The sequence below is a fragment of the Sus scrofa genome, chromosome 14 (genome assembly GCF_054392235.1).
Source record: "Sus scrofa isolate SSC_HxYL_T2T_F1_AM1 chromosome 14, Sscrofa_HxYL_maternal_Yorkshire_Landrace_v2.0, whole genome shotgun sequence".
Classification (NCBI taxonomy): domain Eukaryota; kingdom Metazoa; phylum Chordata; class Mammalia; order Artiodactyla; family Suidae; genus Sus; species Sus scrofa.
In genome coordinates this window covers 50,479,420-50,496,442 of record NC_139396.1, presented here as the reverse complement: position 1 = coordinate 50,496,442, position 17,023 = coordinate 50,479,420, and the positions used below count along the sequence as shown (strand labels likewise).

Genomic DNA, 17,023 nt, shown 5'->3' with positions numbered 1-17,023 from the left:
GCTCAGTGGGTTGAGGATCCAGTGTTGCTGTGAGCTGTGGTGTAGGTTGCAGACGTGGCTTGGATCTCGAATTGCTGTGGCTGTGGCATAGGCCGGTGGCTACAGCTCCGATTAGACCCCTAGCCTGGGAACCTCCTTATGCCACGGGAAGCAGCCCTAGAGAAGGCAAAAAGACAAAAATAAATAAATAAAAGTAAAATTAAAGTCTAGTTGATTTGCAGTGTTTCACTTGTACAGCCAAGTGATTTGCATGTGTATTTAAAATTTTTTTTTTTTTTAATCTTTTTGTCTTTTTAGGGCCACACCTGTGGCACATGGAGGTTCCTAGGCTAGGGATCTAATTGGAGCTGTGGCCACTGGCCTATGCCAGAGCCACTGCAACACCAGAACTGAGCCGCATCTGCGACCTACACCACAGCTCACAGCAATGCTGGTTCCTTAACCCACCGATCGAGGCCAGGGACCAAACCCGCACCCTCATGTTTCCTAGTCGGATTCGTTTCTGCTACTCCCATGGTAGGAACTCCTATTTTTATTTTTTCAAATTAAAAAATTATTTTTTTGGCTACACCCGCAGCACTGGCATGTGGAAGTTGCTGGGCCAGGGATTGAACCCACGCCACAGCAGTGACGACACTGGATTCTTAACCTCTAGGCCACCTGGGAACTCCCTGCATATGTATTTTTAATTTGCTTTCTTGAGCAAGTGATTTAATCACATGGTTTAAAAGTCAAAAACATATTAAAAAATATAAAATGTCCCGGAGTTCCCATTGTGGTCCAGTGGGTTAAGAACCCGCCAAAGTCTCCATGAGGACACGGGTTTGATCCCTGGCCTGGCTCAATGGGTTAAGGATCCGGCATTGCTGCAAGCTGTGGTGTAGGTCACAGAAGAGGCTTGGATCTGGTGGTGTTGGGTCTGTGGTTAGGCCAGTAGCTCCAACTGGACCCCTAGCCTGGGGACTTCCATATGCCATGGGTGTGGCCATAAAAATAAAAAAATTAAAGATCCAGTGAAGTGGCTTCCTCCTACCATAGCCTCATATGTCTAGTTCCTCTGCTCAGAGATAACCCTTGTTTTAGTTCTCTTATGTCTTTGAGTTTCTTAATCTTAGATGAGCAGATAGGATTACATAAAGGGAAGGAATTTCTTTCCTTCCCAAAAGATTGTTCTTATAATAAAACTTCCCTGTTTTTTTTTTTTTTTTTTCTATTGTTGCGATTGAATACTACATTGAAAGGATCTACTATGGCTTATTTAACTAGTTCCCCAGTCATTGAGGTGGTTTCCTATTTTATGAATACCAGTGTAGTGACTAACACTGGAGCTTTGATGGTTCATATGTGCACAAAAGGATCTTTGGGTAAATTCCCAGCATGGACTTACTGGATCAGCTTTGACAAATATTGCTGGCAATACCAATATCTTATTTTGAGTGATATTGAGTATTTTTTTTTTTTTTTTTTTTTGCTATTTCTTGGGCCGCTCCCCTGGCATATGGATGTTCCCAGGCTAGGGGTCTAATCGGAGCTGTAGCCACTGGCCTACACCAGAGCCACAGCAACACTGGGATCTGAGCCACGTCTGCAACCTACACCACAGCTCACGGCAAAGCCGGATCGTTAACCCACTGAGCAAGGCCAGGGACCGAACCCGCAACCTCATGGTTCCTAGTTGGATTCGTTAACCACTGCGCCACGACGGGAACTCCGATATTGAGTATTTTTGTGTGTGTTTAACAGCCTTTGAATTTTCATTTTTTTGGTCAACTCTCTGTTGATGTGCTTTTTGCCCATTTTCTACTGGGTTGTTGGTCTTATTCTTACTAATTTTTTTGGCTCCTGGTCTGTGTCACCAGAACAGATATTTTCGCCAGTTTGTCACTTGTCTTTTGGTGTTTGTTTGCTTTGGTCATGCAGAAGTTTTTTTGTTAAATATTCTTGAACCCATCAATCTCTGCTCTTAATGGCCTTATGGAGGTCAGTTCCCCACGTTTCTGTGAGGGTGTTTTTTGTATCAAAACTTAGTTCTTAGAGTTCCTTTTGTGGCTCAGCAGGGTAAGGACCCAACATTGTCTCTGTGAAGATGTGGATTAGATCCCTGGCCTGGCTCACTGGGTTAATGGTCCTGTGTTGCCATGGCTGTGGCGTAGGCTGGCAGCTGCAGCTCTCATTTGACCCCTGGTCCAGGAACTTCCATGTGCTTTGCATTTTCCAGGTGTGACCATTAAAAAAACCCCAAAACAAAAAAACTTACTTCTTTACTGGAAATAATAGGTTTACATACTTCAGGTGACAGTTAAGAAAACAAATTTTAAATTTTCATAGGAGTTGTTTTGGTTAATTACCTTGTCTCATTACATAATTTTCTGATGGCACAAACCTAAAATACCCAGTGCTGAGAAAGACGGGAATACATAAATAGTCTCAGGATCATCAACATAAAACTAGAATTTAGTGGTTTATTGCTTAAAAAATGTTCAAGAGGGGAGTTCCCATTGTGGCTCACTGGGTTAAGAACCTGACTAGTATCCATGAGGATGTAGGTTTGATTCCAGACCTTGCTCAGTGGGTTAAGGATCTGGCGTTGCCGTGAGCTGAGGTGTAGGTCCCAGACGTGGCTTGGATTCTGCGTTGCTGTGGCTGTGGCATATGCCATCAGCTGCAGCTCCAATTCAACCCCTAGCCTTCGAACTTTCATATGTCTCGGGTGTGGCTGTAAAAAAAAAAATGTTCGAGAGGAATTTAGAGCAGCTGCAAGATTACCTAATACAACTGAAAAATAGACAAGAATAAAGCAAAATGTCATCATCAGTATGGCAAAATTTGGGTTTCTTCATGTCACACCTGTCACAGCCAGCCCTTCATCTTGTTTGCTTTCCCACCCCGAAGACTTGGTTCATTCAACCTTCCTTCTGCAAGATGCCCCCTACCCTCCTCCCGTGCTGCCCTCCTGGAACCTCCCCAGTTCTTTGCAACAGCCTCTCCTGCTATCCTTGAACCTCATGGAGGATGATGCATACTGTCTCACATAGCAGCACAGAGCTCTGCCATAGCATGTGATCACAATCTGTTGAAAGAGCTCTTGGGTGGTAATGTTTTTTTTTTTTTTTTTTTTTTGCTTTTTAGGGTCACACCCGCGGCATATGGAGGTTCCCAGGCTAGGGGTTGAATTGGAGCTGTAGCTTCCGGCCTACACCACAGCCACAACCACGTGTGTTCTGAGCCGCGTCTGGGACCTGCACCACAGCTCACGGCAACGCCGGATCCTGAACCCACTGAGTGAGGCCAGGGATCAAACCCTTGTCCTCATGGATACTAGTCAGATTTGTTTCCGCTGAGCCACAATGGCAACTCCAGTATTGTTTTCTTTTCCTTTTTCTTTCCCTCTTTTTTATATGCGAAAGAGAGAGAGCGGTGCTACAATCCCCTCATTTATGAACACTATCCCAACAAAAGAAACACCCCCAACTCTAATCCGGACAAACAAATTCACCGAGGGATTTCAGAACATCGTGGATGCCTATGGAGTTGGGAGCTACCGAGAAGTGAACCCAGGTTGGCTGCCTGAATTTGCAAACCTTTGTATTTTATACACTGTACACATCATTGCTGCTTTTTTCCCATAGAGGAATGTAATAGATATTTGGAAAAATAGGCTCATTCTTACTGTTTCGTTATCTTTTTTAGTATAAAATGTTCATTTTAACCTGTTAGTTCTCTCTGGAGAATTTGGGAGGAAGTCAAGATCATTGTACATGGTTGTATTTTGAATTAACTAGAATTTTCTACCTTTGCTGTGAACCAGAAATCTCTTGTTCTTCCCGCAGCTCTCTTCACCATCATCACTTTCCCCTTTTTATTCGCTGTGATGTTTGGAGACCTCGGCCATGGCTTTGTGATGTTCCTATTCGCCCTCTTGTTGGTGTTAAATGAAGATCATCCCAGACTCAGTCAGTCACAGGAGGTAAACACATAAGCATGCTGGCTCGCTATATCTGGTTGGGCAGCCTTAGTAGTGATTACCTTCTGAAAAAAGCCATTTATTTAATTTTTATTTTTTTATTTTTTGCTTTTTAGTGCCACACCTGCAGCATATGGAGGTTCCCAGGCTAGGGGTTGAATCAGAGCTGCATCTACTGGCCTATGCCACAGCCACAGCAACGAGAAAGTGACATTTTTAAAAGGTTTAGTTTTTGGCGATAACTGTTACCTGCCTGACTGAGACATAGGGGTGTCCTCTTCCTGTAGGATGGGGCCTCCATTCAGCAAGCTCGCCTCTGGGGAGCCCGATAGGAGTGGTTAAGATGGGGAGTTTGGGATTAGTAGATGCAAACTATTCCATTTAAATAGATGGCCAATGAGGTCCTGCTGTACAGCACAGGGAACTCTATCCAGTCTCTTGGGATAGAACATGATGGAAGAGAGTATGAGAAAAAAAATGCATAAATATGTATGACTGGGTCACTATGCTGTACAGCAGAAGTTGACACAACACTGTAAATAAACTGTCCTCTAACAAAAGCAAAATAAAAAATAAAATAAAAAAGAACACGTGCAAACCAGCTCCATCACATGGGCATGTCCCTGCACCACCACCACCACCACCACCACCGCCCCGTCCGGTGGGCCTGCTCCTCTCACCAGGCTTTGCTCCTCACAGATCATTCGGATGTTTTTCAACGGTCGGTACATCCTCCTGCTGATGGGGCTGTTCTCAGTGTACACAGGCCTCATCTATAACGACTGCTTCTCCAAGTCCGTCAACCTCTTTGGCTCCGGGTGGAACGTGTCCGCCATGTATAGCTCCAGCCACAGCCCTGCAGAGCAGAAGAAGATGGTTCTGTGGAAGTACGTGTCCTGCTGTCAGATGGTATTTTGGGTGGAAGAGCCTTCCCCCAAGGCCCCATCACCGCCTCGCTGGAAGCCCTCTCACTCTGCCTCTCTTTGCAGTGACAGCGTCGTCAGGCACAATAGGGTCTTGCAGTTGGATCCGAGTGTCCCTGGAGTGTTCCGAGGCCCCTACCCTCTTGGCATCGATCCAGTGAGTGCACCCCACCCACACCCCCATGGGCTTGGGTTCCTTGGTGGTGCCGCCTAGTTTTAACTGTCACTGCGGTTTTTCAGACTCTTAGTGCAGTTCAGGTGGCCAAACCCCACGGGGATGGTACTCTGGGGTTTCTGCCTGGACGCCAGCGGCTCACTGCGTGTTCCCAGTCAGGCTGCTGTACAGATGAAGCTGACTGGCCCCTGGGGAAGCCAGGGCCAGTCCCCAGACAGAAGCCCAGAGAGCTAGGGCTGCATCCTACCCTATTTTCTGACCTGTTCGATCCTAGTGAAAAGTGACACCTGTGAAGCCATGAAATGTACACTTCTTAGATTTCTTCTTTGTACATGTGCATTGTATTGTAGATTGATTTAAAAAGTAGTATGGGATTTTTAGAGCCAAAAGGGAGCTTAAGCTTATCATGCTGCTCCTTGAGGTCACTGTTTGAAGGGGAAGGGTGTTGGGAGAAGGCAAGTGAAGCAGTGTCTCCAGGGCCAGAGGTGCCCCCAGCCCCACTCCCGCAAGGCTCCGCAGTGTTTCCCTCTTCCTGAGGAATCTCGCCCTTATAAGAAGAGCTTAGAGCAGCTCCCTGATGGCTCAGCAGGTTAAGGATCTGGCATGGTCACTGCAGTGGTGTAGGTTTAATCCCTGGCCCTGAAACTTCAGCATGCTGTGGGTGCGGCCAAAAAAGACGGGGTTGCAAAGAAACCACCACAGAATGGGTTTGGAGGGATGTGATGCAATTATGTATAACAATGAAAAAAGTCCAGCATTCCTTCATCTGAGTTCTCTGAGGTAGCTCTCTCCTCATTGTTCATAACTGTTCATTCTCGTCTCTAAAACATAACTTATTAAAGGTGGTTACCTTAAGTCTTATGTAATTGCAGACTTAAAAAAAATGTACAATTTTCTTAAGGTACAGCACTTTGGAGCCAGATTCCCTTATAGTAATTTTTTTTTTTTTAATTTTTAATGGCCACACCTGCAGCATATGGAAATTCTGGGCCAGAGATCAAATCCAAGCTGCAGCTGTGACCCTACACCACAGCTGCAGCAACGCAGGATCCTTTAAACCCACTGCACAGGGCCAGGAATTGAACCTGTGCCTCTGCAGCTACTGGAGCTGCTGCAGTTAGGTTCTTAACCCACTGTGCCACAGTGGGAACTCCCATGGCCTTGTTTTAAGGAAGGAGATGTTTCTAAAAAAAGCAGAAGAAAGAGTGGTTTTTTTTTTTTTTTTTTTTTTTTTTTGTGGGTGGGGGAGAAGGGGATTGGGGCATGATTTGTCTTCTTTTTGCTTCGATTTAACTTGAAAAACTGCATTACATTCATATAGTTCAAAATAGATCTGTGGACATCCTCTCTCTATGTAAGAGGTCTCCTCCTGTCCTGTCCTTGTCCCCTTAGTTCCTACCTTCTCCACACAGGAACCACTGGTGTTAGTTTTCTGTGTCTCCTTCCAAAGATTTTTTTATGAATTAACAAATAAGCACAAATATATGTTCTTATTCTCCCTCTTTTTGACTCCAAAGATAGTTCTTGTAGGCCTTTTTTTTTTTTTTTTTTTTTTTTTTTTGGGCCATTTCTTGGGCCACTTCCGCAGCATATGGAGGTTCCCAGGCTAGGGGTCCAGTCGGAGCTGTAGCCTTCGGCCTATGCCAGAGCCACAGCAACATGGGATCCAAACTGCGTCTGCAACCTATACCACAGCTCACGGCAACGCCGGATCCCTAACCCACTGAGCAAGGGCAGGGACCGAACCCGCAACCTCATGGTTCTTAGTTGGATCCGTTAACCACTGAGCCACGATGGGAACTCCCAAAGATAGTTCTATACCAAGCTTTGTATGTATGTATGTATGTATATGTATTTTTGCTTTTTAGGGCCACAGGTGTGGCGTATGGAAGTTCCCAGGCTAGGGGTTGAATCGGAACTGCAGCTGCTGGCCTACACCACAGCTCACGGTGGCACCACTGAATCCTTAACCCACTGACTGAGGTCAGGGATCAAACCTGAATCCTCATGTATGCTAGTTGGGTTCATTACCGCTGAGCCATGACGGGAATTCCCCCAAGCTTTTTTTTTAAATTTACTATGTAGAGGTAGACTTTCCTATTGTACATTATCTTTTGGCCATGCCCAAAGCATGCAGAAGTTCCCAGGCCAGTGATCGAACCTGTGCCATAACAGTGACAACACTGTGGACCCTTAACCTCCTGCACCACTGGGGAGCTCCTCCTCTTGTACATTTTCACATATTGTACCATTGATAGTTTCCCATTTTTTTTTTTTTTTTTGTCTTTTTGTCTTTTTTTTTTTGTTGTTGTTGTTGCTATTTCTTGGGCCGCTCCCGCGGCATATGGAGGTTCCCAGGCTAGGGGTTGAATAGGAGCCGTAGCCACCGGCCTACGCCAGAGCCACAGCAACGCGGGATCCGAGCCGCGTCTTCAACCTACACCACAGCTCACGGCAACGCCGGATCGTTAACCCACTGAGCAAGGGCAGGGACCGAACCCGCAACCTCATGGTTCCTAGTCGGATTCGTTAACCACTGCGCCACGATGGGAACTCCGATAGTTTCCCATTTTGCTGCTTTGCTTTCTTTTCTCTCTCCACCTCTCTTGTTCACTCTTCACTTCCCTGAGTGATCATTGTTTTCAGGCTTATCCCACTATTTAAATCAGTCAAATTGACTGTCCTTCCTTTTACCTCACTTCCAGCCCAAAATAGCTCATTCTAAACTTTTATTTTCAGAATTCCTGCTATGTTGCATCAGGTTAAGGATCAGCTTTGGCACAGGTTGTAGCTGTGGCTCGGATTCAATTCCTGGCTGGAGGAACTTCCATATGCTGCAGGTGCAGCCAAAAAAACCCCACAAAACCAAAAAAACCTATTGAATTTTCACTTTAAAAAAATGAGTCTTTCTGTCCAACTAGGCCCTGTTTTCCCTTTTTCGAATCTCCCTGAAGTGGGGACTATAGAAATTATTTTTTCAAAGAGTAAGAGAAGTCATCGGTGAGGGCAACCTGGAGTGGGTGTGGGTTGAGGCAGCCCTGGGGACTCAGCCTTGGGGCCTGTGGGGCACAGCTCAACCACTCGCTGCCTTTCTGCTTGCTTTCTTGCTTTTTCTTTCTTTCTTTTTTTTTTTTTTTTTTGTCTTTGTTTTAGGGCCGCACCCAAGGCATATGGAGGTTCCCAGGCTAGGGGTTGAATTGGAGTTACAGCTGCTAGCCACAGCAACACCAGATCCGAGTGGCATCTGCGACCTACACCACAGCTCACAGCAATGCCGGATCCTTAACCCACTGAGTGAGGCCAGGGATTGAACCCGAAACCTCATGGTTTTGTCGGATTTATTTCCCCTGAGCCACAACAGGAACTCCATTGCTCTTCTCTCTTCCTTGCTTTTCATTAGTACTCCTTCCTAGGCATGAATCCCTAAATGCAATGTTGTTTCTTTTGGCTTTCTTTGAACTTTATATTAAATACAGTTGATGGCCCTGGCTTAAGAAAATTAATGGTTCTCAGGTCAAAGGCATCAAGAAGAAAGTCTGAATGTTGCTTTCTTTTAAAATTTATAACTGCTTTTAAATTTAAAATGAGAACTTTCTCCAGTGTTTCCTGTTTTTGCTAATGGTTTCTCGTTTTGTTTTGTCTTTTTGCCTTTAGATTTGGAACTTGGCCACAAATCGTCTCACTTTCCTAAACTCTTTCAAAATGAAAATGTCTGTGATTTTAGGAATTATTCACATGACTTTTGGAGTCATTCTTGGAATATTTAACCACTTGTAAGTACAGATTTTTTTCTAAACCATTATTTATAAGCCATGCTTGATATTAAACTTGGCTTTTTGATGGTAGATGATATAGGTCTCTCTTTTTTTTTTTTTTTTTTTTTTTTTTTTTTGTCTTTTTGCCTTTTCGAGGGCCGCTCCCGAGGCATATGGAGATTCCCAGGCTTGGGGTCTAATCAGAGCCGTAGCCACCGGCCTACACCTGAGCCACAGCAGTGCAGGATCCAAGCTGCGTCTGTGACCTACACCGCAGCTCATGGCAACACCGGATCCTTAACCCACTGAGCAAGGCCAGGGATCGAACCTGCAACCTTATGGTTCCTAGTCGGATTTGTTAACAACTGCGCCATGAAAGGAACTCCTGATATAGGTCTTAAAGGCAGCCAGTATGGTGGTATGTTGTATGATATGATTCTGTTTTGATAATTTTTTAGCAACTTTGATTCATTTATTCTGCAGTTATTTGTTCAGCACATAGAATGTGCCTGGTGCTGCTCAGCGAGGAGGATAGAAACAGGTTTTTACCCTCATGGAGTTTACATTCAAGTGAGGGAGACACACAACATATAAATTCGTATTTATTTCCAGAAGTGATTTTTGTCATATTCGTTTTTCATTTGATAAATTAGAAAAAGTTTTGTTTGCTTCTTAGAGCTGGTATATTAAGAGTATGAGATTATGTCTTTTTTTTCTCTAACTGGATCTGATAATGAAACACTAGTCTTTTTTTTTGTCTTTTTAGGGCTGCACCTGCGGCATATGGAGGTTCCCAGACAGGGGTTGAATTGGAGCTGCAGCTGCCAGACTACACCACAGCCACAGGCACACCAGATCTGAGACATATCTGTGATCTACACCATAGCTCACGGCAACGTTGGATCCTTAACCCACTGAGTGAGGCCAGGAATTAAACCTGAGTCCTCATAGATCCTTGTCCGGTTCATTACCGCTGAGCCACAAAAGGAACTCCAGATACTCGTCATTTTTTTTTTTTTTTTTTTGTCTTTTTGTTGTTGTTGTTGTTGTTGTTGTTGCTGTTGCTATTTCTTGGGCTGCTCCCGCGGCATATGGAGGTTCCCAGGCTAGGGGTCTAATCGGAGCTGTAGCCACCGGCCTACACCAGAGCCACAGCAACGCAGGATCCGAGCCGCGTCTGCAACCTACACCACAGCTCACGGCAACGCCGGATCGTCAACCCACTGAGCAAGGGCAGGGACCGAACCTGCAACCTCATCGTTCCTAGTCGGATTCGTTAACCACTGCGCCACGACGGGAACTCCCTCGTCATTTTTATTGCCCTCAATTCTCTTTTCTTCATGGATGGGTCTCCATCCCCATAAGACAGCTTAGGCTGAGATAGTCTTGGTCACAAAGAATTTAAGATTAATTTACTCTTTGCTTCTTATCTTGGTTCAGTCTTGTTCATGGACTGATCGATTCCTTTTTTTTTTTCCCCTAGGCATTTCAGGAAGAAGTTCAATATTTATTTGGTTTCCATCCCAGAACTTCTCTTCATGCTCTGCATGTTTGGATACCTTATATTTATGATTGTCTATAAGTGGCTGGTTTATTCAGCAGAAACCTCCAGAGTTGCTCCTAGCATTCTGATTGAGTTCATTAACATGTTTTTATTCCCGGCTAGTGAAACGAGTGGTCTTTATCCAGGGCAGGTAAGCAATCATTTTTTTTCCCCCCACTCTTAGGAACTCAGAGGAAGTCCCCGATGGCCTTTTTGTTTTGATCCATAGAGTGATTAAAGTTGCTTCCCACAGGCTTCCCAGCACTGAGGGGATTTCTGTTCCTCTGTGTGTTATCACACGAGGGCACCATCTGGCTCTGAATGCCGTCTTGGGGCTCTGGGCCAGCTCTATAATCCAGACTTGCTGCCATGCTGAAGCCACCAAAACTGGTGGGAAGAGAATGTATTACTGGAGGTTCCTGGGGCTGCCCCCCGTTTTCTCAGTTTCTTTAAAGCCAACCTCTGACTAAGCCAGATCAGCAGAGAACTGACCCTTGGACCATAGCCCACCAGTCCTCTTCCCAAATGGCTTTTCCATCATTGTGCCTTTGTGCGCTGCCACCCACATCAGCCCTGAGTTTAGGAAACGAAAGGGGAAGACCCCCTAGCAAATGCTTGTGTTCACTTTCCGTTCCCTGTTAATAAATAGACATTCTGCTTGATTTTTACTGGTTTCATTTAACTGTGCCAACACTGTTAGCATGCCTTGCGTTTTAGCTGACTCCCTCCCCTTCTGCATCAACAGGAGCACGTCCAGAGGCTGCTGCTGGTCGTCACGGCACTGTCTGTCCCCGTACTCTTCTTGGGAAAGCCACTCTTTTTGTGGTGGCTACACAATGGACGCAGTTGCTTTGGGGTCAGCAGGGTAAGCCTGAATTTGGATGCAAGTTTGTGGATGGTAATCTAAGTGTGTTTTCAGTTGTGAAAGAAAACACCTTCCTTGGGGCCCCAGGTGCAGATTTAAAAGCCAGAGTTTCCTTATTGAGAACTGTGGTGTGGTCTGTTCTGCAGAAGCTTGGTGCAAAGATCCTGCTGTGCCTGGGCATGGAGAACAGGTCCCCCTGGAACTCGAACCTCTAACCTATCAGGAGGCTGAACTAAATAAATCCTTCAGCTTGTCATTAAAGCGTTTTCTTTTTTTTTTTCTATTTTGTTTTTATGACTGTACCTGTGACATATGGAAGTTCCCAGGCTAGAGGTTGAATTGGAGCCCCATCTGGGGTCTACACCACAGCCATAACGACACTGGATCTGAGCCCACATCTGTGACCTACGCCACAGCTTTCAGTAACACCAGATCCTTCACCCACTGAGCGAAACCAGGGATCAAACCCACATCCTTGCAGACACTATGCGGGCTTCTTAATCTTGTGAGCCACAACAGGAACTCCCATTAAAGCATTTTTGTTCCTTAGTCTTGCCTCTTGATTTTTTTAAAAAGTGTTTTTTTTTTTTTTTTTTTCTTTGTTGTTGTTGTTGCTATTTCTTGGGCCGCTCCCATGGCATATGGAGGTTCCCAGGCTAGGGGTTGAATCGGAGCTGTAGCCACCGGCCTACGCCAAGGCCACAGCAATGCGGGATCCGAGCCGCGTCTGCAACCTACACCACAGCTCACGGCAACGCCGGATCGTTAACCCACTGAGCAAGGGCAGGGACCGAACCCGCAACCTCATGGTTCCTAGTCGGATTCGTTAACCACTGCGCCACGACGGGAACTCCTTAAAAAGTGTTTTTTAACTTAAATATCACAACTAAGTTATAGGAAACATGGAAAATACAGAGAATAGTGCCCTTAAGGTTTCCCACTGTTATAACCAGTGTTAACCTTTGTTAAGTTTCTTTCCAGACTGTTTTCCCTTGTGTCTCTTTTCTCATTTTATTTCTTTTCTAAAAATTGTGGTAAAATATATATAAGATAAATTTTCCATCTTAACTATTTTTAAGTAACAGTTTAGTGGCATCAAGGACATTCACATTGTGCCACCATGTTCACCATCCATCTCCAGAACTTTTTTTTTAAGATGTTTATTTTTTCTATTATAGTTTATTTATGATGCTGTGTCAATTTCTACAGTAGAGTGAAGTGACCCAGTCATACATATGTGTATACATTCTTTTTCTCACATTATCTTCCATCATGTTCCATCACAGAGACTAGCTATAGTTCCCTGTGCTGTACAGCAGGATCACATTGCTTATCCACTCCAGATGCAGTAGTTTGCCTCTATTAACCTCAGACCATCTCCAGAACTTTTTCATCTTCTTGAACTGAGACTCTTTACTCACTAGCACTAACCTCCTGTGTCCCCTTGACCCAGCCCCTGGCAACCACCCTTCTACTTTCCATCCCTATGAATTTGGCTACTTTAGGAACCACATATAAATGGAATCATAACATTTGTCTTTTTATATAAGACTGGCATTTTTCACTTAGCAAAATTTCTTGAAGATTCATCTATGTTGCAGCCTGTGTCAGAATCTCCTTCCTTTTTAAGGCTGAATAATTATATAATACTTCATTGTATGAATAATAGACCACATTTTGCTTATTGGTTCATCCATTAATAGGCACTTGGGTTGTTTTCACCTTTCAGCCACTATGAAAAATGCTGCTATGCACATGAATATATAAATATCTGTTGGAATCCTTGTTTTCTGTTCTTTTGTGTGTATACCCAGAAATAGTAATTGTTTCGTTTTTAGAGGAGCCACCAAACTGTGTTCCACGGTGGCCGTACCGTTTCACATTCCCATCAGCAATGCACAAGAGTTCCCGTTCCTCCACACCCCAATCAACACTTATTTTATTTTTTATAATAGCCATCCTAGTGAGTATGACATGCTCATTTTCTTTTAATGGACTTTTTTTTTTTATTCATAAAAGAGGTGAATCTTTAAGAAAAACAAAGGGGCTCTAACTTTGATTTTGTCAAAACCTTGTGGTTTTAGACACTGACTGTGTATTCTTTGGGTTGTTTTTAGAGTGGTTACACACTTATAAGGAAAGATAGCGAAGAAGAGGTGTCTTTGCTGGGAAGCCAAGACATAGAAGAGGGAAGCAACCAAATGGAAGATGGACGCAGAGAGGTGACGTGTGAAGAGGTAACCTTTTCACTTACTGTTGGTAACGTTAGGTAAGGAGCCAAGCTTTCGAAGAGATGATTGCCGTTATAAGAGCGGTAATAATCATCTTAAAAAAACAAACCCAAAGCACAACAACTGTTTCTCAAAGCTTTCCACCTGCTGTTCTGGTCATACAGTCATCATCATGATCTAAGGATTTTAGGTTAACATTTCCTTGTTCTCAGTCTTGCAATGGGATTTACAGTGTTAACCTTACAGGCTGTAACACTGAATGACGTAAGTTGCCTTGAACATTGCCTTCAGAAGAGTCTTGTGTCTGTCGGAACTTTCTCGTGGTTGTATGAGATCCTGCTCACTGGCTTCAGGGGGAATCTACTGGCCCACACCAGGACAGGGGCAGAGTGAGCCCCAGGAGGGTTGGGGTCTGGCTCTCCAATCCCAGCAAGCCTGGGTTGGTGTTTCTTTGCAAGTTTGCTTCATATCCTGAAGCCACTTGTCCCCATGCTGATGGAATCATGACCACAGTGAGCACTGGGCTTCTTCAGTCTTTTCAGAGAAAAGCACTTTTTTTTTTTTTTTTTTTTTTCATTTTTTGCCACCCCTCAGCATATGGAGTTCCCGGGCCAGGGATCAGATCTGAGCTGCTGTTGGGACCTAAGCTGCAGCTGTGGCAGTGCTGGATCCTTAAACCACTGTGCTGGGCCAGGGATCAAACCTGCTGATCCTATTGCGCCACACGAGGGATGCTGAGGAAAGCACTCTTAACCGCCTGTTCCTATGAGGGAAAATCCCAAGGAAGTGCTGTGATTGGCCTGCCTGGGGTGGCTTGCCATCCCCCCTACCAGTGACCACTATAGTAATCTGCATGGGCTGCTGCATTTCTGTACTAGAAATATATTTCTCCCAGTTCTGGAGGCTGGAAGTCCAAGATCAAGAAGTTGGCAGGGTTGGTTTCTCCTGGGGCCTCTCTCCGTGGCTTGTGGACGGCCACCTTCTTTGCCATGTCCTCACGTGGCCCTTGTGCTGTGTGCCTTTCTGGTGTCTCTTCCTCTTCTGATGAGGACACTGGTCACATTGGGTCAGGCCCCACTCTTATGACCTCACTTAACCTTAACCACGTCCTTAAAGGCCCCATCTCCAAACAGTCACACTGAGGGTTAGGGCTTCGACAAATGAATTTTGGAGGGAGCACAATTCAGCCCATAACAACTGTGGCTGAGGATACAGGGTTAGGTAGGAGAACAGCCCCTCCCACAGAAGGGAAGCACAGTGCTGGCAGACAGAACAGGTCTGCTACTCAGGTCTGCTTTATTTCCTCCCCTCCTCCCTCCCTCCCCCCTCCCTCCCTCTCTTCCTCCCTTCCTCCCTTCCTTCCTCCCTCCCTCCCATGCTTGCAGCTTGAGGAAGTTCCCAGGCCAGCAATCGAACTCACACCACAGCAGCCCCTCTAGTCGCTACAGTGATAACACTGGCTCCTTAACGCACTGTGCTGCAGAGAACTACTGCTTTATTTTCTTGGAAAGTTTTTTGGTTGTCAGATGAGGACTAAGACAATTTCTTATACAACCTTTTGGGTTTATTCTGTAATTTAGTGTTTAATTTGGGACAGTTAATAATTTTTTAAGTTAAAAAAACAAAACAAAAAGCAGAGTTGGAGAGAACATGCGAGTCATCTTGCCCAATGTTCTACAGCCTTTTCACCATCAGAGACCGGTTTCCCCTTGTCAGCCTTGTATTAGAATGTTCTTATCTATTAAACAGGCGCACATGCACAGTCTTCTAGGCTTATGGTTGGCAGATGTCTGTTATTTTCATTACTAAGGGTAGCTCAAGAACCTTGCTGAGCTCTTTGGAGGGTGGTGGCCTCACAGTACTGGTCCAGCGCCCTTGGTTTATGCTGAAGACACCGAGGCCTGGGGAGGAGGGCTGGGAACTCTGTAGGCTGAGGAGCTGGCGAGGGGCAGAGCACAAATCTCCTGACTCCCTGCTCCTCACCTTCCAGCACGTCCTCCCCACTCTTCCAGAAGCCGGTTCTTTCATTGCAGTCCTGAAAGTGGAGCAGACTTTTAGTTTGTGGAAGCATGGCTGTCATGTATGGAATCTAACCCCTGTTGTGTGATCTCTCTCAGTTTAATTTTGGAGAAATATTAATGACCCAAGTAATCCATTCCATCGAATACTGTCTGGGCTGCATCTCCAACACTGCTTCGTACCTGAGGCTCTGGGCGCTCAGTTTGGCTCACGCACGTAAGTTTTTGCCTAGACCTGCCGTTCCTAAACTCTGTGCCAAGACACCCCTCAGCACCTCGGTTAATTAACTCACCGGGGATCGTGGGACATTTAAAAAAACATTTTTTTCTCAATGAATTTTATTACATTTATAGTTGTACAATGGTCATTTTATTTTTGGCCACACCCATGGAATGCATGAGTTCCCAGCCCCAGGACTTGGTGAAGTGCAGAAGGTGCAGATGGCTCAGAATTGATGCCACAGGAACTCTAGGAGGTATTTTAGGACAGGGAAGGTGCAAAGCATTCTATGTTGGAAGCTGATCCAAGCTTCAAAAAGTAGGAAAAAGTGCTGAGTATTAGAAAAGATACATACTTTGTGTAAGGGAACCCACCTTGCCCAAGATACATGAGAAGACAAGCCTTGTTCAAATCACCCCTCGATAAGTCCCCAGCAATGTATTTCTGGGGTTTTTTCTTTCTCCCTCATCTGAGTTATAGTTCTCTGTCTTTTCATTTTTATAGGTTTTTGGTGTGGTGACCTTCTTACAGATAATAGAGTTGTAGCCTCTCTTACTTTTTTTTTTTTTTGTCTTTGCTATTTCTTTGGGCCGCTTCTGCGGCATATGGAGGTTCCCAGGCTAGGGGTCTAATCAGAGCTGTAGCTGCCAGCCTACGCCAGAGCCACAGCAACGCGGGATCCGAGCCGCGTCTGCAACGCCGGATCGTTAACCCACTGAGCAAGGGCAGGGACCGAACCCGCAACCTTATGGTTCCTAGTCGGATTCATAAACCACTGCACCACGACGGGAACTCCCCTCTCTTACTTCTGATGTCTGCCCCCCTGTGGCTGAAGTCAGTATGGGGGCTTGGTGTAGTCTTCCTGATGGGAGGGGCTGATGCCTCCCCCCTGGTAGGAGGAGCCGATTCTAATCCCTCTGGTGGGTGGGGCTTAGTCTCTGGACGGGATTAGAGGCAGCTGTGTGCTTGAGGGGTCTTTAGGAAGCCTATTTACTGAGGGGTGGAGCTGTGATCCCACCTGGGTTGTTGTTTGCCTTGGGGCTTCTCAGCAGCTGACAGACTGGGTGGGGCCAGATTTTCCCAAAATGGCCCCCTCCAGAGAAAGGCATGCTGCTGAATATTCCTGAAAGCTCTGCTTTCAATGTCCTTCCCTCACAACAAGCCACATTCACCCCTGTTTTCCCAGGATGTCCTCCAAGAACTGCGGTCAGGTTTGACCCAGATTCCCTTGGAGACTTTGCTTTGCCCTGGGACTCAGTGCACATGAAAGTCTGTGTGCACCTTTTAAGAATGGGGTCTCCGTTTCCCCCAGTCCCGTGGAGCTCCTGC

General features: G+C 45.4%; 1 protein-coding gene across 3 annotated transcripts in view; it reads left to right on the top strand.

The window, feature by feature from the left end:
- The window catches only part of ATP6V0A2 (ATPase H+ transporting V0 subunit a2), a 47,305-nt gene that overhangs the window by 24,416 nt on the left and 5,866 nt on the right, over positions 1-17,023 (top strand). Inside the window, exons 10-18 of one of the 3 annotated variants that reach the window (XM_013982778.3) lie at positions 3,408-3,558; positions 3,831-3,967; positions 4,664-4,851; positions 4,954-5,044; positions 8,717-8,835; positions 10,301-10,511; positions 11,106-11,225; positions 13,343-13,462; positions 15,574-15,691. In XM_013982778.3, coding sequence (XP_013838232.1) covers positions 3,408-3,558; positions 3,831-3,967; positions 4,664-4,851; positions 4,954-5,044; positions 8,717-8,835; positions 10,301-10,511; positions 11,106-11,225; positions 13,343-13,462; positions 15,574-15,691 — 1,255 coding nt within the window. Of the gene's footprint in view, positions 1-3,160; positions 3,559-3,830; positions 3,968-4,663; positions 4,852-4,953; positions 5,045-8,716; positions 8,836-10,300; positions 10,512-11,105; positions 11,552-11,880; positions 13,010-13,342; positions 13,463-15,573; positions 15,692-17,023 lie in introns of those variants that run through there. The other 2 variants (XM_084996162.1, XR_014827261.1) reach the window with 2 other exon arrangements.